General features: G+C 26.9%; 3 protein-coding genes across 8 annotated transcripts; 1 reads left to right on the forward strand and 2 right to left on the reverse strand.

Annotated features, from left to right (window-relative positions):
* Nucleotides 1-611: 611 nt before the first annotated feature.
* On the reverse strand, nt 612-5,127 carry Cyp4g15 (Cytochrome P450 4g15). The gene is made up of 8 exons (XM_015325195.2): nt 4,972-5,127; nt 4,130-4,365; nt 3,821-4,018; nt 2,659-2,911; nt 2,260-2,455; nt 1,964-2,158; nt 1,498-1,735; nt 612-1,158 (listed from the first exon to the last, which is right to left on the reverse strand). The coding sequence occupies exons 2-8, from the start codon at nt 4,359-4,361 to the stop codon at nt 794-796; spliced, it is 1,677 nt and encodes a 558-aa protein (XP_015180681.2). The 5' UTR covers nt 4,362-4,365; nt 4,972-5,127; the 3' UTR covers nt 612-793.
* A 1,177-nt stretch (nt 5,128-6,304) lies between these two features.
* On the forward strand, nt 6,305-19,702 carry Nadsyn (NAD synthetase). 6 transcript variants are annotated; one of them, XM_015324157.2, is made up of 14 exons: nt 6,305-6,552; nt 7,176-7,354; nt 15,826-16,005; nt 16,093-16,348; nt 16,462-16,654; nt 16,734-16,974; nt 17,059-17,301; nt 17,422-17,537; nt 17,612-17,916; nt 18,007-18,215; nt 18,295-18,520; nt 18,637-18,813; nt 18,966-19,068; nt 19,376-19,702. In XM_015324157.2, exons 3-14 carry the CDS (start codon nt 15,860-15,862, stop codon nt 19,402-19,404), a joined length of 2,244 nt encoding a protein of 747 aa, XP_015179643.1. In that variant the 5' UTR covers nt 6,305-6,552; nt 7,176-7,354; nt 15,826-15,859; the 3' UTR covers nt 19,405-19,702. The 6 variants fall into 6 exon arrangements, 5 of the variants coding, with proteins under 5 accessions (XP_015179643.1, XP_015179651.1, XP_089032909.1 ...); XR_016178047.1 differs by having other exon boundaries at nt 6,306-6,552; nt 15,823-16,005; nt 18,966-19,155; XM_015324131.2 differs by having other exon boundaries at nt 6,306-6,552; nt 15,823-16,005.
* On the reverse strand, nt 7,366-15,816 carry LOC107068104 (uncharacterized). Its single transcript, XM_089176782.1, has 15 exons — nt 14,407-15,816; nt 13,656-13,867; nt 13,428-13,580; nt 13,030-13,343; nt 12,257-12,403; nt 12,081-12,189; nt 11,758-12,003; nt 11,339-11,671; nt 10,891-11,118; nt 10,709-10,800; nt 10,429-10,624; nt 9,877-9,973; nt 9,601-9,808; nt 9,314-9,517; nt 7,366-9,004 (listed from the first exon to the last, which is right to left on the reverse strand). The coding sequence occupies exons 1-15, from the start codon at nt 14,477-14,479 to the stop codon at nt 8,359-8,361; spliced, it is 3,258 nt and encodes a 1,085-aa protein (XP_089032908.1). The 5' UTR covers nt 14,480-15,816; the 3' UTR covers nt 7,366-8,358.
* Nucleotides 19,703-22,594: the final 2,892 nt, after the last annotated feature.

Below are 22,594 nucleotides of genomic sequence, written 5' to 3' on the forward strand. Positions count from 1 at the left end.
GAATGTTTGTAATGTACAATAGAATATTTAATTAACCTTAATTTCTTGTTAATTGTGAAATGTTGTTATTTTTAATTAGATAAATATTTAGAAATCATAGATAAAATTATATGAAAAATAATTCTTTGGAGAAACACATATATTGAAAATTTTCAAATTCATATGATTTCGAATGATACAATTTTTTGTAATATTTTCATTATTAATAATATATAAAAAAATAAATAAGATATGTTTGATACGACATTAAAAAATGATATGACATTGGAATGAGAAATAGGAATAAGAAATAGAAATGTTATTAAATATGAAAGTAATGAAATATCTAGAGAAAATGAACGTTACAGTAGAAAAGATAAAAATATATAATTCTAGAGTTTTGAAAGGACATTTATAAGATTCTGTTATTGGATTTCACAGTTTGCCAACTGCATAGTTTATTGCATAAGATAAATATTAAGAGAAGAGATAGCAATTTTTAATATCTAATATATATATATATATATATATATATATATATATATATATATATATATATATATATATACACTCAGTATAATTGTTTTATTTCACCATCTCTTTCTCTCTTATTTTATTATTTTAAAAATATATTTTATTTATTTTTTAAATATTTCTTTTTGTTTATTAAAATATAAGATCATGTACACACATACACATCCTCTCTTTTTTCCTTTTTCTCAAAAAATTTTGTTCATTTTTTTAAGAGTAGATAATCTATATTTAAGAAAATTAAAATCCGTTAAGATAAAAAAGAAAACAACTTTTAAATTAATTAAGCCCGAACAGCAACAGGTTTTCTTGGTTCCAATCTGATTGGAAAACCTTCGGCCCGTTTGAGAATAATATCAGCTTGGAGTCTGAAATCTTTCTCTTGAACATCAGATACCACACGGAAGTTTCTTAAAATCGTCGAGAGAAGAATCTTCAATTTGAGCATGGCGTATTTTCGGCCTACGCAAGAGCGTGGTCCAGCAGAGAAAGGTATAAAAGCGTAGTAGTGTCTGTTAGCTGTTTTTTCCGGAAGGAAATTATCCGGGTCAAAAACATCTGGATTTGGATAAATTTTATTTAATCGGTGTGTCTTAAATGTACCAACAACGACAGTGGTTCCAGCTGGTATGGTATAATCACCAGAAGCTAAATAGAAAATTGGATTAGTGAAAATATCAAGAAGAAGCAAAATAATTAACAAATGATCCGAAATGTCGAGAATTTTGATTTGGAATTAATAAGAATCTCTATAGTATTTATAACATTAAATTGATTGGTATTCTATATACCATCATTCCATATACCATTCTTAATATCATAAGATTCGAAAATGTCTCAAAAATTAGAAATTCTAAATCATAATTCTATTTAATCAAATTAGTTATGAAATTTCATTTGGATTCTCGATATTTTGGGGTTTTTGTATACCTCTCTTGATTATATGTATATAAATAAAATAAATTTTTCTACAAAAATACTACTAACCAAGTTTAAGATCTTCTTTTATTTGACGAGCAATGATTGGTACTGGTGGATACATGCGTAATGTCTCCATGAGACACCGTTCAAGATATTTCATCTGCAAAGTGTCCTGGAAAGTAGCAGGTCTATCGCTATCTTCAAAAATCTCATAAAGTTCTTGGTATACTTTTTCTTGGATATCAGGATGGCAACCCATCATGGATAAGAAGAAACTTGATCCAGATGCTGTGGTATCGTGTCCCTTTTTTAACAAAACATTACTAATAAATTTACTTCATTTTACATATAAAGGGTATTTTAAAAAAATCATTCAATATTTAAAATATCGTGTATATGTAATCATACACCTAAATATTTCTATTATTTATTGTTTTATGACAGAAAATCTTTAGCACGAAGTGTTAATCTATATCCAAGATCGCAAAGTGAAAAAGTTTGAGAAGCCTTAATTTAGATCATTTTTAAATACCTCAAACATGATGGTATCGACTTGTTCTTTGATTTCTTGGTCAGTTAATACCACACCATTTTCTCCAACTTCGATTAAGAGATCTAAGAAAGCCTGTCTCTTCTTCTCACCAACATCATTATCATCAACATCAAGATCGTCCTTCAAACCAGCGGATTGACCGAAAGACAGACCCTCGACGGAAGTTACGTTACCCTACGTTTTATTCAAGGTTTTTTTTTATATAAATATTATCATGAAATCTGTGATTGAGTGAACGTGAATAAATACAATATTTCAGATAAAATAATATAAACCTTAGTGTCAGTGGTGTTGATAATATTACGTTTGCCACTTTTGTATTCTTCCTTTTTACGTTTGATAACTTTTTTCGTGAGCCCATGAATAATCTCCAGAAGTTTTATCTGATCTTTACTGTACTTGGTAAGATTGAAAAGCCAATCGGGTCTCAACCAAACTTTCGTATGACGAAGATGAAGAATATTGCACATCCTATAAGAATAAAATAAAAACAAAGAAAGTTAAGTAACCATTAATTTAGAAAATTAATTAATTAACAATATTAACTCTTTTCATTCCAAGCAATTTGCGTATAAGCTGGTAGTTAATTTTACCTGGATGATACAATTGAACTTAAGAATGCAAGGGGTAATAAATGAAGAAATAAATTATTCATTTATTTTATTTTTACTCACTTCATTACAGCCATCGCATATTCGAATCCACTTTTATCTTGCGTAGATTTTGATACACCCATTGCCGTCTCAAGAAGTATCTCAACCGTAGTCTCAGACATATAATTGTGACAATCAAAATCTTTACCATTTTCTTTACGCATTTTTTCAACAACGGCACGGGAATTATCATTAAAGAGATCAATAAAACTCTTCAGTATGTTCAAGTGGAAAGTAGGTGCAATCAACTTCCGGTGAGAACGCCATTTGTGCCCTTCGAATATCAAAGTTCATCGTCAAGTTTATTCATTTAATTTATTTATTATTTTTTTATTTATTATTAATTATCATTTAGGTTATTAATAATTTATTTGTGTAAATTTAAAAACAAATTCACACACAAAGATTTTTCTTGATGTAACTCTTTTTATTTCTCATGACTAATTGTAAGTGAAAGGAAATGAACCAGAAAATGAAACATTGACATTAAATTTCATTTCTGTTTTGTCTATCATTGGACCGTTATAATAAACGATTTCAATTTCACTCAGATAATTGTTATGAAATTGAATTGGTCGTTGCAAAGTTATATGTGTTCTCATAGACGTCTACTTTCTATTCTTCTTTTCAAGTTATATTTCTTAATATCCATTAAAAAAAATTATTTTAATAATTTTATATTAATGATATATAATAGAACTCTTTATCTCAGCGTTTTTTTAACTACGATTCTTAAAGAAAATATAGAAAATATAATACATGTTTTTTTTTTAATATAAAAGAGGACCATTGTAAAAATTTTACGAAAAATACTGATCCGCAACTGAAAAAGTTTGGAAAAAGGTGTTTTTATCTCATTGGATAATAATTAAATATAATAATTATAAATTAAAATTATATAATAAATAAAAGAATTAGAGGGTTGTAAGAAAAATTCATAACGATTCTACGTGTAACGATTATTGCGTGCACAAAATTTACTGCCGTTATTACGATAGCGAATGAACGACACAAAGAAAGAAAGAAAGTAAAGAATCATGAGTCGTGAAAGTTTCGATATAAATACATCCGTAAAAATTTCTCTTTTAGAACTTTCTTTAAATTAGAAATATAATAGAAACTTTGAAATATATAATATACGTGTGATTTGAAAAAAAAAATAAAAAAACAAAAACATAGATACCTGAGGATATAAGAAGACCATTTCCGAGCCAAGGTTTAAAGAATCTGTATTCTGTAGATTTATCAATATAAACATGACTAGACAGGATAATCTCGATGTCTTGAGGATCGACCAAGAAGACTATAAGTTTAGGACCAATCCACAATTTAACGACTTCGTTATATTCCTCAGCATATTTCATTGCTGTAGTGAATATCGCTAGAAAAATTAGAAAAGAAAAGGGAAGTTGAAAACAATTGTTTAAATAAATTAATTAAATAAATAAATGAATATATGTATATATTATTTGTATAAAAAATATTATCTTACCATCAGGATTTCCAAGAAGTTCTAATGCGTTACCAACAAGAGGATATCCTTTAGGTCCAGGAATTTTCTCCGCAAGTTCTATCATATGTCGATGAGAAACACGGAAATAGATATAGAGAAGAAGAAGAGCTGGTACCAGAAGAGTAAAGAAAACCGATAAAGTTGACATCCCGCCGGCCACGGATTCCGCGACCGATTCGGTTATTACTTCCGGTCCCATTGCGGAGGACATGTTTCTACGATTAAATAAAAAATGATTTCATAAAAAAATTTGCGATTTTTTAATATAAAGCACGATTTAAGGGTACTATATATATTTAAAAATAATTTATTAAATTTTACGAAATGGTGAGAAAATTAAAATTAAAATTTTTCAATCACTTGATGAATACAAAATTGAGCAAAATTATGCAGGAAGCTATCAACTTCAAGTGATCAGAAATTGAGTAAATTTAATTTGAAAATTTTTTTAATCAAAAAGAAAAAGGAAAAATTATTTGATTAAGTATTTTCTATTGAGTATTTGATTGTTGTTTTACAATATTTTTTAACGGTTTATTTATTAATAAGTAGTATAGTTAATTTTACAAATTTCCTTTTCATTTATAAATTTAAAATGAAACGATGTATTTGTTCTGTTAATAATTGTATAATGCAAGAATTATTACATAGGTTGATAATTATTTTCAAAAATTAAAAGATCCATACTGTGTTCACTGAATTTTTATTTATATTAATGGTTTAATATTATTTTTTTTTCTGTACAATTAGGTCCTCCAATTATTATGGTTATACAAAAATTGAAGTTAAAACGTGATTGGAAAAATACAAATTTCATTTACCTTCTAATTGAGAATACAATATCCCAAAGTTGAGGTGATCACCCACCCGTATATTAGCACAAATATAAAAGATAAACTACAGTTGATGAAGACCTACCACTAAACTGTTGGTCTCGCTTTAGGACTGAGTCTTTTATAAGCGGTTCTCTTAGCAACCCCTACTACTTCTTATATCAAGAAATCAGACTTTTAATAATGACTACTTATTTTTTGAAGAATATTTGAGTTGATAATAGATTCACTAATTATTTATTCTCACGTAAATCGGCATGTGTTTTACGCAATTGGAAATGACGTTTCATTATTCGATTTGATAGAGTCACGTTAGTTCTTTTATTTTTTTTTATTATTTTTATTTTGTAATTATTCAATTACAATTCAATGTTTTAAAAATAAGTTAAACATTTATGGTTTCCTTGCTATGAAATGCACTTTTCTTTACGTTATATTTAACATTATCTCAGGGTCAATTTTTACGTTATTAGGAAACGAATTTCGTTAACTTACCGATATTTCATAGTTCTTATGTAATTTACAACGTTTTACTCTGGCTCAATTATTACGTTTAATTGTTTATTTCGTTGTTTACTTGAACAAATAATAGTTCATTTTGTTTCAAGTGTTTCCTAAATGCTTATTTCAAAACATTGAAATATCATCTAATAACTGTTATTTTTCTATTATTTTAGACGACTCCAATCTTAATAGTTTAAACGAACGAAGGATGTTTTTATACTGAACAATATAAATATATGTAGTCAGAAAGTGTGAAATAGTTTGCTTATGGACATCTTTACCGTTTTTTATATTATATTTTACTCGCGTTAGTGTCGAATTAATAATTAAAAGAAGTGTATACGTTTATTTACAATTAATATTTAAATTTTGTTTTCATTTTAAAGTCTAAAATGGAACTATGGCTTTTTACTATTGCTAATTGTATAATATAATAATTATTATATTCAATTATATAATATAAATATAAATATAAATTTTTAATATAAAAAATATAAAAATTATAATATTATACGTAGATACAAAAATATTTTAAGTGATTTGTTTTTTCAAAATTAATGTTTTTATTTTCAATAATTTTCTTTTGTTATACAATATATTTTTAAATATTTTGTTATATTTTAACTTAAGTCAATTTTTTAATCACCACACAGCATAAATATTACGTATTTATAATAATTATATTATTATTATAAATAAATAAAACACATTAAAAAGTGTTCAAATACAATAGAAAGATTTGAATTTATAATTCTCGAATGTTTCGATATATCGAAAATACTCGATTTAAGATAAATCTGATGTAGCACACACTTATCTGTATCTATGTGTAGTGTCTATGTGTATAAAATAATTTTGACGCGTAATGCTGTAATGTTTAAATGTGACTTTGTGTATCGTTTCTTTTTTTCGCAGGAAATTATTTAAGTAAATGAGTAAGGGATTGACGGAATGCATAATCACCGGATATCCAGGTCTTGGAACGGGTGCTTTTTAATATATACGTGTCACGTGGAAAACAACATCACTGACGTATATCTTTATGTAGATACCGCTACGCGTTATGTGAGTGTCGTCTTTCTTTACTTTTGTTTCTCTTTCTCTTTTTTATTATTTTCAATTTTATCATGGGCAAAGTTTTTAATGAATATTAATTGTTCTATGATATTATAACCTGTATTACTTCATTTCTGTATTATTATGTCTTTTTTCTGCGCACGTGTAGAGGTTATGTTTGATAAAAGTATTTTTCATGGGTTTTTTTTTTTGATATAAATTTTCTTTGACGTTATTTTTTAATATCGCTATGTATTATTTATTGTGGAGATCTTTTGTTTAATAGTTAAGGTACGTTGATTTGTTTTTTGTAAAAAGTATTATTTTATATATACAAGTCTATTTCTGATGATGTAAAGAATTGCTCCAATTTTGTTATCTTAATTTATTCATTGTGTTTGCCTATCATAAATTTATAATTTTGATTGGCATTTTTCTAAAGATATCAGAAATAAAGTTTAGATAAGTTTTTGAAAATTAAAGGCTGTCATTTCTAAATAAAATTTTTAATACATTTTAATGTAAGCAATGGGAATATTGAATACAAATTTTTATTGTTACTTCTGAAAACAGCAGGATTTTTACTATAATAATAACTTTTGATTCTATCGTTGAATGATTTATGTTTTTAGTGTTTACAAAATTAGAAGAAATCATATGTCATTGCAATAAAGTTTACAAGATTGTTTGAAGTCCTATGTATATGGCAATCTCTTAAAATAGTCAAAAAAGAATAGAAGAAGTTACTTTGTCCTTTGAAATAAGAAAAGCGAATAAGAAATATCTATGATTTAGAAGAATCGAGTAAAAGGTAAGAATTAGTACGTTATACATGTTATAGAAATTAACAAAGACTGATCATATAAAAGTTTCATGAAATTTATATAAAAAGTAATAAATCTCAAGTTGAATCGTATTATCAAAGTTCGTATTATTTTTACATGTATAAGCGCTAATCTGTAATACATATTTTTATTATGTAATGTAATTATGTAATGTATTTTATTTCTTATAATTTATTTTTTATCATAGTTATATATATATATAATTATCATAATAATAGTAATAGTATAAATTCTTCTATTAAATTTCTGTGAATATGAGTAATCAAATAATTCCATTACTTTCTGATTTATTTTTTATTCAAAAGTTTTATTGATTTGAATTGTATATCACTTTAGAAAAAAGAATTCATAATTAGTGAACTATGAACAGATTTTGTAATTTTATGAAAATCATATGCAAATTACTCAAGGTTCTGTTGTATATTTTTAAGAGAGTTCAATGTGTGCGTTTGTTTATTACAGTTGTATAGATTGAAAGTAAAAATATCTAATATTAACATAGATTTTTAGTTTCTTTTATTTGGCTAATTGTAAATTATATAATACGTTTTTTGTAAACCACTATCTTTTTATTGAATTATTGCTATATTTATTTTGTTATATGTTTTTAGTATTACAAGCTTAATCCTACGGTTGTATAAATACGATAGTTATATTATATATATATGTTAAATTCTTAGTATTAAAGCAATCAAAATTATTAATAGAATGATCATTGTTGTATATATGAAATGATTGTCTAATTAATTCATTATAGAGACATTTATTTATTATCATAATAAAAAGATGAACTTGCTAACAATGACTTTCCATTTTTTTCTTCTATCAATCTATACAAATATGTATATTCAAACATTCATATATACGTACGTAGAGTGTTATATATATAGTACATTGCGTTATTATATAATCAACGGAACATTTTGAGCATAGTAATCAGTAGACGTTAATGAAAAATAATATAATCGTTTTACGAAATAAATTTCTTCACTATTTTAGCACTAGCAGCACGCTTTTTATTACCAGTTCTCGTACTTATAGAATTAGGTATTATTTTTGTTTTTTTTAATTGTTTCTTTTTTTTCTGTTTTCCATTTCCATTCTTCAATTTATTCATATTGTTCAAACATTCCTCCGAATTGGAACTATCGGACACAGGTATCGCGAATGATTTCAGTTGTTGTATCGTACGAATTTTAGTTATTTTGTTTCTAGCAATTATTCTTTCGGTCGTTGCTACGTTTTGATGATGCGACTTTATTTGCGTTTCTAATTTTTGTTGCCTTCGTTCTTTTTTTGTCGGTATATTACTCGTAAACAATTTTAAAGAATCAGCTTTAATGGATAGAAATGAATTTTTATTATTACCGTTGTTGTCTTTGATGGTTGAATTTAAATTCACAGTCATTTCCCATTTCAATCGTGAACGTTCCTTTTTCGTTTCTTTGACTTTCTCATCTTTACTATTATTATCTCCGACATCTTTCTTATATTTTGATATTGTTTGCTCGTTTACTAGGATATTTTGTTGTTTTCTGCGAGATTTCTTTTTCGGTTTTCTTTTTTCCAAAGTTTTCTCGAAATAATCGACCGTTTTTAATTTTTCTGTACTTGACCTAAAAACGAATAAATATTATAATTAAATTAATTATAATTTAATCACAAGTTATAAGAATAAGAATCTATCAATCTTTCATGATTTGAAATTTAATTTACAGATTTTAATTAATAAAACAATCAAAATTAAACAAAAACTTTATTTCTATTGAGTATATAAGGTTGTTGTTTTACAATCTTTTTATAATTTATAACATTATTCAATAAATAATTTTTTATCATGTTAAGAGTTAATAGATCCGCTCATAATATGATATAAATAATAAAATCAACAAAATGAAAAAGAAAAAGGCTCATATCGTTTTAACCTTAGGAATATTTCACTCTTGGAATTACAACTGGTTAAAGCGAGGCTAGATATACCCCAACTCAATGGTACTTTTCCAAAATCATTATTGATAACAGTCATGCCATTTTCCGTATTACGAATTGGTATTCCCATCCATATTTGTTGTCTGAAAGATGAAACTTTTCTTTCGAGGGATGCTGTTGAAGGATGATGTTTTAATTTCCTATAATAAAAAATTATATTTTTTACACATTGTATAAATACATTTTTTTCTACGCTTTTTTCTTTTTTTTTTTTTTAAAGCACCTGGATAAACGATGACAACGTACTCGTTGTTGAATTTTTCCATGCTCATCATCGAGCAATAAATTTTCACCTAATGATACACTACGTGGTCTAATTATTGAAGGAAAAAAAGAACATTCTGTTGTACGTTCATTTTTTTTTATTTCTTCTTCATTTCTTTCTCGCAAGTTAAAGGTATTTTTTCTTTCTCTGTGTCTTTGAATTCTTGCTGAAAAATTTGTACGTTTTCATTAATTTTCGTGAATAACTATTGTGTGTGAATATTTGATGATTCACCTGTTGCTTTAGATCGATCATCATCGATCCAATCAGTCATGTAACATAAATCACTTCCTGGATCAGTTGTATGCAAATCCATGACGGTTCTAGATTGCTATAAATAATAATAAATAATGTGTTTATAATTATGAAAGTAGTCTAAGTTATATATCTCTTGTTTCGAGATATTTAAGGATTTATCCTTGAACACTATATGAATTCTACACAATATTGAAATAACATACATTATCTAACGATTCATTTTTGATAATATCGTGAAAATTACATTGAATTTATTTAGTTTATAATAATGTAGTGCGTAATAACTGATAAACTCATTTTTTATTAATTTTGACTTAGACCATTGTCCAGGTATATAGAATTATAAATTATATTTTTTTCTCAATTGATTTAGAGGATTAAAATTTTTAATATTATAAATTATTTCCTTTTTTTTTTATACGGTTCAAATATAAAGAATTGCAAATAATTTATTTTCGGAGATTGTCATAGAAGGAGTTTAAATTAATAGAATTTAAAAATGATTATAAATTGTTATAATAATTTTACCAAAAATTTTTTGCGTTCCAAATACTTTCGTTCCATTTCCCTCGTTCTTATTCTCCTTTTTAGTAAATTCATGCTTCCAGTAGAACCAAAATTAGGAGATGGAGGTGGTGCTGGATGACCTTCGTTTTGTACTTCATCGTAAGCATTCGTCATCGATTCATCTGATGCATGACTTTCCGAACTTTCTCCTTCGTCGCTAGAAAATGATTTTCATTATGTTAATAATTTTGTAATATTCAATAAAAAAAAAAAAAAAAAACAAACAAACACATTAAAATACCTAGAGTAATCTGTTAAATCAATATTCGTAGGTTCTTCGGCATTTGATCCTTCTTTGATCAATCTCGTTAAAATTTTGGTTCGTAATCTCTCCTATTAAAACAAAACAAAACTAACAAATTTTTAGAAATCTCGATCAACACTCGTAGTCTTTATAAATTTCTTTTCATTTACGACAATCACCTTGACCGGATCTTGATCAGAAAAATCAAGGAGTGTCTCGCAAAAGGCTTTACCGATCTGTTCGTAATCTTGCGTAGAAAAATGTGTGCCAGATCTCGATCCTAATCTGGAACCACCCATTGAAGCTTCCATCGTGTAACTGTTTTGTACACCCATTGACCAAGCCACAACTCTACCTGTACCTTCCTTTCCTTTCTCTACGTGAAATTTACAATTTTCGAAAGAAAACTATAAAACAAAATATAATAAATAATAGATTTAAATAATTACAGAAATTTTATAGAATATCAATTCTTTCTTCTCAATTTTTTTTTTTTTAATTTGCAATCCAAACAATTTTTCTTTATTTTGTGCATCGGTAATATTTTTTCAACTTTTTCCCATTTTATATTTTTGTTTTTATTTTTTTTTATTTCTGATGGATAATCTTTAACGTCAAGTTTCTAACCTTGTCAGCAGCATTTTTATGAAGCATTAAAGGAAAGATTTGTTCAGAGAGTTTAGCATTACATCCAGTTCTTTTGCTTTCGCAACCATAAGCAAAGATATTATGCTTCCTAGAATGAGCATGAAGGTCACAGTATATCGTTACTCCACATTCCTCAAGTAGTCTTCGTATCATCAACTTCGTATGCCAAACTGATGGATAACTTTCACGCATTACTGTCCTATACTGTCTATTTAAATCTTTACCGGATAAGGAACATCTATTATTACCAACTATAACTCCATCAGGATTTAACATTGGTATCAGTTTGAACACGAATCTCTCTCGTAATTCCTATTTACATTATTAGTTTTTATCTCATATTTTTTTATTGAGCAAAATAATGAAAAAATAGGACATTAGTTTAGTATCTGTTTTACCTTGGCACGATTAGATTCACCAGTTAAAAAATCAATGATACCCTTCATAGTCCAACTAGACGGTGTTTCACCAGGATGAACTCTGGCTGTGATTACAACTCCACGTTTTCTTCGTATTTCCTCGTAATAAGTTGGTGCTGTTATTGTTAAATAATAGACACCATTTCCAGCCAATGTACGACATAATAATCGTAATTTTGTAAATCTTGATTTTACTGGATCGCTTACTATTTTTGTTAAATATTCCTAATAATAAAAATAATTGGACTTGAGATTTAATTAATTGGCGATTAGAAAATGAATAGGAAATATTATTTATATACCTGTAAATCTGTATATGTATATGGATAACAATATGCTAAATAAACTATGTCATGATCATGTGGAAAACATATGTTAAATGTTAAAGTATGTTTCTCTTTTTCCTCGTCGCTGTTAAATATTTGTTTAAAATTATTGTTGATAATTTTAGATTTTGAAAAATGTTAGATTAACTTACGATTCCCCATTTTTGTAATAACTAATATTCTCCCCACATCTTCTCCATCCTATCGATTTAGTTCGAGCATCTTCAGTAGAATACAAAAGTGGCCTAAGTCCTTCGTTATATAAACTTTCATCCTTACACATATTCACGATCGATAATCTATTTATAAATAAATATTTAATATATTTTTGTATTTAAATTCAGAAGAAAAAAATGTTTTTTTTTTTCATAAAAATTCAAACATTTCTATATTGTTTATTAAAATGCCTATAATTAATTCATATAAATATTCATGATCAATTATTTATTGATAATTAAACATATAATAATGATCAGTCTTCTAACATGACGACTTCAAATAATTCGTAAGTTATTAATTGTATGAAAAAAATGTTCCAATCAAAAGTTGCATGGTAACTAAGGAGGTATATAGTGTTTAAATCTGTTTTTATTACCTTACTTTTGTTTAGATTTGTATAATACTTTTTTTACGCCAAATTTAATGATTTATAGAAATTTGAAAAAAAATATGTTAAACGTTCCATTTAAAAAAAACTGAAGGTGACCCTAATATCTCGATAATAAAGTAAAGTAATAAAAAACAGATATATATTTCCTTAGATACCATGCAACATATATTTGTAATAGCTTCAAGAATTATTTGAAATCGTCATGTTAGGAGACTCACCCTGTATATTTTAAATTTAAAAAAAAAGGAGAACCAAAAAGAGACATAATGTTTTTTTTTTTTTATCAAAATTAAAACATTTCAATATTATTCTTACCTGTAGGTAATTCTGCTTCTTGTATTAGAAATTTGAAAATAATACCATTGGGTGTGTCTCTGAGTATAGAGATCCCTTCTCAAATAAAGTTGATAATAAGTGTCACTTATTTTAACAACCTTTCCAAGATTACCAGATTCGAAACGTGACTCAAATCTTAAATCACTATTGGCATCGGTGATGAAAAACATATTGGCGGTGTTGTTCTCGTCCTTGGAAGATGGTAACGTGTATTCGTTCTCTGAGTTCGTTTCCTTGAAAGTTTTGTTGGAAGACGATAGAATTGGGTTTCCACCAACACATGATCTACTAAACTGTCAAGATGAACATCCTAATTATTTAAATTAAATTGATCGACGAATTAGTTGATTGATGATTAGGATTAATTAGGTACTTACGTAATTGGTAACATTAGTTGGGCAGTATCGAAATATAACAGTACCTAATTCATCATCTATTGGTTTTGGTGTTGGTTCTTTCCCATTTGATAAATAAAATGGTTCTGGGTTTACCGGGTTATATTCTATATGACGAACCCTTTCTGGGATTACCTAGAATAAATGTTATTACGTAACATTAATTCAAGATGATCATTGATGATTTTTTTCTTTTCTTTTTGTATTTACTTGACATTCCGTTGGCCAACGTGCCATTTCTTGAACAATATTGTCCACAATACATTGCGAGCTTAATGCTCTAAGTGTTTCTTTTGCGTTTTTATTTTTCGTCGAGTCCAAGGATCCTGAAAATAAACTCAATTCGATGCTATCGTTCAAAATTTTACAACGTTCCAATATTTGGGATTCGTGTGGCGTTTGTAGACTCGTTAATGCTGTACCTGTAAATTATATTATTATTTTGTAAACAAATAAAAAATATTAAATTACGATTAACATATTTTTGAATACTTTTTTTTTTTTTAACAAAATTAATAAACATAAAAATAAAAGGCCAAGATCTTGGGAAAATTTTAATAAGTTTGAAAGAAATAAAAATAAATTGTAAAAATGAAGTAAAAGCTTAACGAGTTTCTAGAAATAAAGAAATAAAGTTATCGTAAGGTGTTAAAATGATAGGTAAAAGTTTTTCACGTAGGTGGTACACCACAGAATAGTCGATAGTTGTACTTCATGTAGATAAGGGTACAACGTACTAACGTTCACGACCTCAACCATGAGTTGTATAGTTCTATGGAAATATGTATACACATATACTGACACACACACAGACATATTATTCATGACTCACTATTTACACGCTTTAAGCACGCGAAATAAGATACTTAGAAAATAATCGATATTTTGAATCATTCATATAGAATTTGTTTAGAAGTAATGAAATTTTTTTAATATAAAATAATAAATTCATTAAACCCACCAGTAATTGACTGAACAGGGAACAACATTGCTTGATGTTCACGTATTTTATTAGACGATAGAAGATTTGTCATATTTCGTTATTTCTCATCTTCCACGTAATCGTCATCTTTCTTTCAATTGATCGTTGCTCAATCATCGTCAATGATTTCTCGATCATTTTGATATGTTTTTAAATTTGACATTTTTTTCTTAGAATTAAGATAATTGTTAAAGATAAAAAGTTTGGCATTGTTTCGTCACTTCTTTGAACACACAAATTATGTTTTTATAAAAAAAAAAACTTTTATCATAAATATTTTTCAACGTAGCACTAAAAATGTTAAACAAAAATTATTTCAAATGTAAAGTAAAATTTAAATAACGAGAATAATCACAATTAAATTGACAATAAAATTTATTTAATAAAAAAAAAAAATCTTATAAATAATTTTTTATTCAAGTAATACAACAATAAAGTATGATTAATAATTTATTATCAAGCAATTGATCTGATTTGAAGATAAATGTTGATAGAACGAAAAAAAAAAGAAACATTTACTTGCCACTAATGTAAGTAAAATCACGTAGAGTCCGCTAATAAAAATCAGGATGTTATCATTGTTCGTTGGAATAGTATTAGTCGACTGAGAAGAAGCCACGAGCTGAAGAAGAGAGATTTGTAAAATATAGTCATGTATTGCCTGACAACGGTCGTGCATTGGGGGCGGAGTCACTGCCATTCTGATTGTTTGTTATACTTTCCTATTTCCATTCTATTTTCTACATTTTTTTTCATACATTTTTTCTCAACATAAATCTAAAAAAAATTTTTCAACTAATCAAATTTAATTAAGGATAATGATCGAGATCAATCTTGATCAATATAGTCCATCATTTATATATTATATATATACAATTTATTTTATTATTATTATTATAATTTATTTAATTAATGTAAATGTATAAATTAAAAAAAAGAAAAAGAAAAGTAAAAAAATGATTTGATCATCAAAATCGACTAATTTCACTGTACGTGCATACAATCATAGTATGCACTGATTGATGAACTGTAAGAAACGTCTAACTCATCATCAAATACACCAATTAGTGATGTGTATGCGTGTGTATATATATAAAGCAATCTGTCTATTGTTCGTTTACCTCGTGGTACCGGGTTCTGAAAGTTATTGATCAATCAAAGACTACCAAACATACTAACAGCGTGTGTACAGGGATTCCATCGAATATCATTTCCTTTACCTTGTTTTATCGATTATATATTAACAAGTCTATTATTTTGTATATAAAATATTACTAAATATTATTAGTTATCTTCTATAGGAATTCATACAATCCTATTTTGAATTGATCGTAGTCAGAGTTGAACTTCAATATTTCTCATTTTGGTTTATATTATTTTTATGCACAATTTCAGTAGGTACGAAAATTAAGTGACAATAAAAACATACAAAATGGGTCGGAAAGTAACTGTAGCCGCTTGCACGTTGAATCAATGGGCCATGGACTTTGATGGGAATTTTCGAAGGATTCTTCAAAGTATAGAAGAAGCTAAAGCCGCTGGTGCTACTTACAGAAGTGGTCCCGAATTGGAAATTTGGTGTGTAAAAAATTGGATTATTGAAGTATAATAATTGTTGATTTAAGATTCTTTACTGATTAAATTACATTTCTTTTTTTTGTTCAGTGGTTACAGTTGCGAAGATCACTTTTACGAATCTGATACGTTGTTACATTGTTGGGAAGTTTTAGCAATGCTTATGAAATCCAGTGTTTGCGAAGATATTTTGATAGATGTTGGGATGCCAGTGATGCATAAAAATGTAACTTACAATTGTCGAGTTGTATTTTTAAATTGGTCTGTTTTGTTAATCAGACCAAAAATGTTGTTATGCGAGGATGGAAATTATCGTGAGTCAAGATGGTTTTCTCCTTGGACTAAGGTAACTCTTGCTAAAATATTTAATAATTTCAAATAAAATAATATTTTCATATTAATGTCCAATGGCACGACGTTGGTGTCGTAAATAAATTGATTTATTTATTACCAATTTAGGAACGTACTATTGAGGACTATTTTTTACCAAGAATGATTTCTCAATTAACTGGACAAAATGTTGTACCTTTTGGTGATGCTGTAATATCAACAAAAGATACTTGCATAGGTTTCGAAATATGCGAGGAACTTTGGAATCCACGTAGCAATCATATTCCAATGTCTCTGGATGGCGTTGAGATAATTGCTAATGGTCATAAATTTAGCATATACATAAATTAATCATCTCATTATCATAATCATAAAATTTTATATATTTTCTAATCTTATAGGAAGTGGTTCTTATTTCGAGCTTCGTAAAGGATATGTCACAGTAGATCTCGTTAAATCAGCAACATTTAAATGTGGTGGTTGTTACATCTTTAGTAATTTACGTGGATGCGATGGTGCAAGACTTTATTTTAATGGTGGTTCCGGTATTTTCCTTAATGGATATATTTTAAATCGTGGCAAACAATTTGCTTTGGAAGAAGTCGAGGTTACTGTAGCTACGTTTGATCTGGAAGACATAAGGTCAATCATAAATTCACAGTTTATGATTTTATTTTAAAGATATTACAATTACTGATTTTTGATGTTTTATTTTTTATTTTATAGAAGTTATAGAACTAATATTAGGTCAAGATCACATTCGGCGGCACGTTCCGAATCGTATCCACGTGTCAAAATAGATTTTGTTCTTTCTTCGACGAACTCGATTTTATCAAATCCGTCTAACAAACTCATGAATATGGAACAGAATATATTAGAGAATATGAGTGGAATGTTAAACGCTTCTTATCATACACCAGAGGAAGAAATTTCTTTGGCACCTGCTTGTTGGCTTTGGGATTACCTCAGGTATACTTGTTAATATTTATAAGTTAACTCATTTTCATATTCGAGTTCTAGATATTCTACTAATTTAATGAATCAAATTTTTCAAATAATTCAAAATAATATTTTGTTCTCTTTTTGAAGACGCTCTTGTCAAGGTGGATTTTTCATACCTTTAAGTGGGGGTATTGATTCATCTTCGTCAGCTTGTTTGGTCTATAGTATGTGTACTTTGATAGTTGAATCTGTTAGCAAAGGAAGTAAGCATTTAATGATTTGATATCAATTAAACTAAATAATTATTAAATTTAATTGAACGATATATTAATTTTAGATGCACAGGTGTTGTCAGATATTAGAAAAATTGTTGGCGATTGCGAGTATACACCGACTGATCCCAAACAACTTTGTAACACCTTACTGGTTACGTGTTACATGGGAACTGAGAATTCATCTGCTGAAACGAAAGCAAGAGCAGCCGAATTAGCGAAACAAATAGGGTCTTATCATCATAATATTGTCATTGATACCGCTGTCTCAGCTATTTTAGGTATATTTCAGCAGATAACGAAAATAGTGCCGAGATTTAAAGTACACGGTGGTTCTCCGAGAGAAAATCAAGCTTTGCAAAATATTCAAGTGGGCCTATTTTCAATAATTGTTTGCACGTTACTCTTTTGATTACTTTTATTACAATTTAGTATAATCGTATGTTGCTAATATTTATAGGCACGTTTACGTATGGTTATTACTTATCTATTCGCACAATTGATGCTCTGGATCCGAGGACGTCCAGGTGGTCTTCTAGTACTTGGAAGCACAAATGTTGATGAAGCACTTCGTGGCTATGTGACTAAATATGATAGCAGTAGTGCAGATATTAATCCTATTGGTGGAATATCTAAAAACGATCTCAAACGATTTCTTTCGTATTTCAGGTAATAATAGGATAATCAAATAATAATCTTACGTCACATATAAAAAACTGATGTTTCTTGTTAATTTTTTTAATTTTAGAAAGAAGCATGGATTGTCAGCTTTAGATGATATCTTAACATCACCACCAACGGCTGAATTGGAGCCATTGCAAGATGGAAAACTAACTCAATTCGACGAAGTAGAGATGGGTATGACGTACAACGAACTAGAAACTTTTGGAAAGCTTAGAAAACAATATTGTGCTGGACCCTATAGCATGTTTTGTCGACTTGTTAATACTTGGAATCATTATACACCCAAAGAGGTGAATTAGATATCAGATATTTTATCAATGTAATGTTTACAGTAATTGTGATTAAATTGTGAAAGTTAAATATTTTTATAGAATTTCAAATATTTCAATTTTTTTTAATATCACAGGTTGCAGACAAAGTTAGACATTTCTATCGCTGTTACGCGATACATCGTCATAAGATGACCATACTGACACCTTCTTGTCATATCGAAACTTACAGTCCTGATGACAATCGTTTCGATCATCGTCAGTTTCTTTACAATCATACATGGAAATGGCAATTCAATGCCATCGAAGAAGAGGTGAACCTGTATCAAAAATTAATTAATTTTTCCTAGAACGAATATTGAATGATTAGAAAAAATGTACTCGCATTCTGTAAAAATGTGGTCAATGAAATTTTTATACTTATTTGTTTGTGTTGCTGTATTTGATGTGAAATAATTGATTACAGGTAAAACGAATGAGCACGGAGGAGCACACAACCAGATCGAAGACAGACGCACCTAAAGTGCCAGCTAGGCCAAGAGTCATCCCGTTCAACTCTGTAATTAGTAGTGAGTAAACACAACAACAAAATCAACAACAACAACAACAACTATAACTACAACAATAAACGACAGACAGACAAATCAATCAGACGTGTGAGTCTTCGTTATTAAAATGAAGATCTCTGACGATCTGACGAATTTATTTTAAAATAGTCTGAACAAAAACAGGCATTGATGAAAAAAAAAAAAAGTAAAATAAAAATAAAAGTACAATTCATCGAAAAAAAAGAGGCGCAGCAGATAAAAAGTTTGACGAGTATAAACGAAAATCAAGGAATTTGGATCATCAGTGCTCGATCATTCTCTGTTCCAGATAAGAAACATCCCGGAGTAATAGTTTAGTAGCCGTAGCTCTATCTCTTATCATTTTGACATTGCAGTGTCAACCAACGGGGAAAAGAATAGGATCGTATGCTGTTGCGATGACTTGGAGAGAAAAAATATTGCTTACAAGAAAGATGTCTCGTATATTTTTCAAAAAATAAAAATCATTTAAAAGAATAATATTTTTCTGCAAAGAACATAAAACAACAACAAAAAAATCAAAAATAATAAAAACAAATATATGATTACTGATAAGCATAAAGATTAGACACTTGTCTCTTTTTTTTAGATTAAAATAAAAAATAATTCAATGTTAGCATAATCTTATTCTTACCCAATAAAATAATATGCAATATTATACTTACCTTATCTTAATATAGAAAATGAATATATATGATGTTCTGTAATTGGTGGTTCAAGCGAGCAAGAAGTAATACTACATAAACAATTATATGAATAAATTTTATTTTACATTTTTTATTTTACATAAAGTTTTTGTGTAGAATCACTTCTAGCTTGCTTCTACCACGAGTTAGAGGACAGCCTGTATATTTTGTTAAACAATTTAAACCTATATTGGACAAGTTCATTACCATGCTCCGGAGAAGATCCATAAATGTGTGCCGTTGGTTCATCGATGAAAATCAGTGTCTTATAGATTTATGATACTTGTAGCGTAAGTGTTAAAAATAATCAAAAAATTTCAAAATGAAAAAATGAATAATACGATTAACTAAATTAATAATAAAATAATATTATTAACAACGCAGTCATCAGTTTGTATTAGCAAGTTACTAATAATTTGAGAATATGCATGTAAAACATATATAATTTTATTGTCCCTTTGTTATTCGCGTACAAAGAACGTAACCGTTTTAACCATTAGAACATTGAGCAATTATGTTCCTAAGATCTAGCAAAAGTATTCAAATGATATTTCAACACGCATTGAACTGAATGCGTTAAACAATCTCCTCTCTCTCTCTCTCTCTCTTTCTCATCTCTGACTCTCTTACACAGTATATTTGATAGTTTATAAATATATATGTATATATAATTATTTTATTTATATATATATATATTTAAACATGCATACCTATAAATCCATACACTAACACGCATGCATATGCATTTCGTTCACTGACTTCTATGAATTTATATATATTGCATCTTTTATATATAATGTGGTATCATTTTGTTTTTAATTTTGTTTTTATTTTTTCTTTTAATATCTCTATATCATTGTTCATTCCTCTTATAATTATTTCGTGCTAACAGTCGATTTTTTTCTCTTTTTATTTTAAGATATAACGACGATAAATATTTATATATAATAATATATAAAATAAAAATCAATATAACCAGAATTATAATAAAATGGTTTCAATTTTCTTCAGGATGATTGAGTTCCATTTTTATACGTATTCACTATCGTTCTGTGTTTTCCTAAATCGGATGCATCTAAGTATTACGACAATAATTAATAAACTTATACATATAATTAGTACTAAAATAACGACGAGGTGTGACAATGATAACGACGACAATGATAATAAGATTAATAATGATATAATAATAATATTATTATTAATATTAATAATAATAATAATAGTAATAATAATAGTAACATTAATACACGCTAAACAAAATAGTCGCAAAATTATGTTACATCATAATGATACTTTTTTTGAGAATACTGAATGTAAATAAAATTACAACTAAATAATAATAATAATAATAATAATAATAATAATAATAATAATAATAATAATAATAATAATAATAATAATAATAATAACATTAATAATAATAATCTAATAGATAATAATAATAATAAATAAAAATTATTTGAATACTAATATTAATATTAAAAAATTATAACAATATAAACGGTATAATAATGTAATAGAAAATTATATTCGAAGATGACAATACATATATTTTGAAAGAATAACTATATTAATAATAATAATAATAATAATAACAATAATAATAATAATAATAATAATAATAATAATAATAATAAACGTAATAAAGTAAAAATCTATTACCAATATACATTGTTGTAAATTGCATTTTCTGTGAAAAAGGATTATCGAAGTATTGATAAAGTACTGCTAGGATCGAAGTACACAAGGCGTTGAGTAAAAACATTTTTGTTTATTTTTTTAATTTTATTTCCTAACAAATTAATATGTTTTTGTAGGCAAATGTGTGTGTGTGTGTGTGTGTCTGTGGTATGTGCATAGGCTCTCTATAAATTATAATTAAGCAAGAGAGATATAAAAAAAAATCACAAACTAATGAGAGAACGAATTATTTTATTTTATGGTTGATCACCATAAAAAAAAGAAAATTTTTCTTATTTATTTATTTTTCGAGAGATTAATTTTATTTCTTTTCGTTTTGATACTTTGCACGAACGCGTATAGGTATAATAATAATAATAATATTAATAATAATAATAATAAAATAATAATAATAATAATAATATTATTTACAAAATCTTGGAACTAATATAAACAAAAGCTAAATTATTATCTATATAAATAATAGATAATCTCTAAATGAAAAAATGTGATTACAGAAGTGTTTTCCGCATATTATTATTATTAATAGTAATAATAATGATAACAATAATAATAAATGATAAACTAATGAAAATAAGTAAGCACCCTACTAAATATTAAAACTTAAAAATTGTATCTATCTCCATATCTAAATACACGAGAATTTGTCCATTTTTTTTCCGATTTTTCTTGTTGCTTTCTTTTTTTGTCTTTTTTTTTATTTGGATATCAGTCATCGAAGCGTTCTTCGAATAATTTTTAAATCAAAAACGCTATTTAAACTTGTCTTACGTTAATGTCAACAAATTACGTGTTCTCTCGATTAAAAAAAAAAAAAATCCGTTAATCTAATTGAAGAGAAGATTAATTCTAAATAGTCTACATTTTAAACATTATATATATATATATATGTATATATATTTGTATATTAAAAAAAATGGATATTCTAATAACTTCTAGCAGATTTATAATTGCACAAAATGCTTTGATCGTTGGTTCCCTTATACTATTCATAACTTCAATAACATATATTTCTTCTTAAACGAATAGTAAATTATTTATAATAATAATAATAATAATAATAATAATAATAATAATAATAATAATAATGATGATGATAATGACGATGATGATAATAA

The sequence above is a fragment of the Polistes dominula genome, unplaced genomic scaffold (assembly GCF_049000335.1).
Source record: "Polistes dominula isolate Pdom_NZ unplaced genomic scaffold, Pdom_raw_medaka contig_12, whole genome shotgun sequence".
NCBI lineage: Eukaryota > Metazoa > Arthropoda > Insecta > Hymenoptera > Vespidae > Polistes > Polistes dominula.

Coding starts and splice junctions, on each gene's coding strand:
- Cyp4g15 (XM_015325195.2), bottom strand. CDS start 4,361: ATGTCCTCCGCAATGGGACCGGAAGTAATAACCGAATCGGTCGCGGAA. Junction 4,019..4,129: donor ACTTCTTGGAAATCCTGATG/GTAAGATAATAT, acceptor TAATTTTTCTAG/CGATATTCACTACAGCAATG. Junction 1,736..1,963: donor TCGATACCATCATGTTTGAG/GTATTTAAAAAT, acceptor TTGTTAAAAAAG/GGACACGATACCACAGCATC.
- LOC107068104 (XM_089176782.1), bottom strand. CDS start 14,479: ATGACAAATCTTCTATCGTCTAATAAAATACGTGAACATCAAGCAATG. Junction 13,868..14,406: donor CCCTGTTCAGTCAATTACTG/GTGGGTTTAATG, acceptor TATAATTTACAG/GTACAGCATTAACGAGTCTA. Junction 9,005..9,313: donor AAGAGTGAAATATTCCTAAG/GTTAAAACGATA, acceptor ATTCGTTTTTAG/GTCAAGTACAGAAAAATTAA.
- Nadsyn (XM_015324157.2), top strand. CDS start 15,860: ATGGGTCGGAAAGTAACTGTAGCCGCTTGCACGTTGAATCAATGGGCC. Junction 16,975..17,058: donor TTTGATCTGGAAGACATAAG/GTCAATCATAAA, acceptor TTTATTTTATAG/AAGTTATAGAACTAATATTA. Junction 18,521..18,636: donor ATCATTATACACCCAAAGAG/GTGAATTAGATA, acceptor TTAATATCACAG/GTTGCAGACAAAGTTAGACA.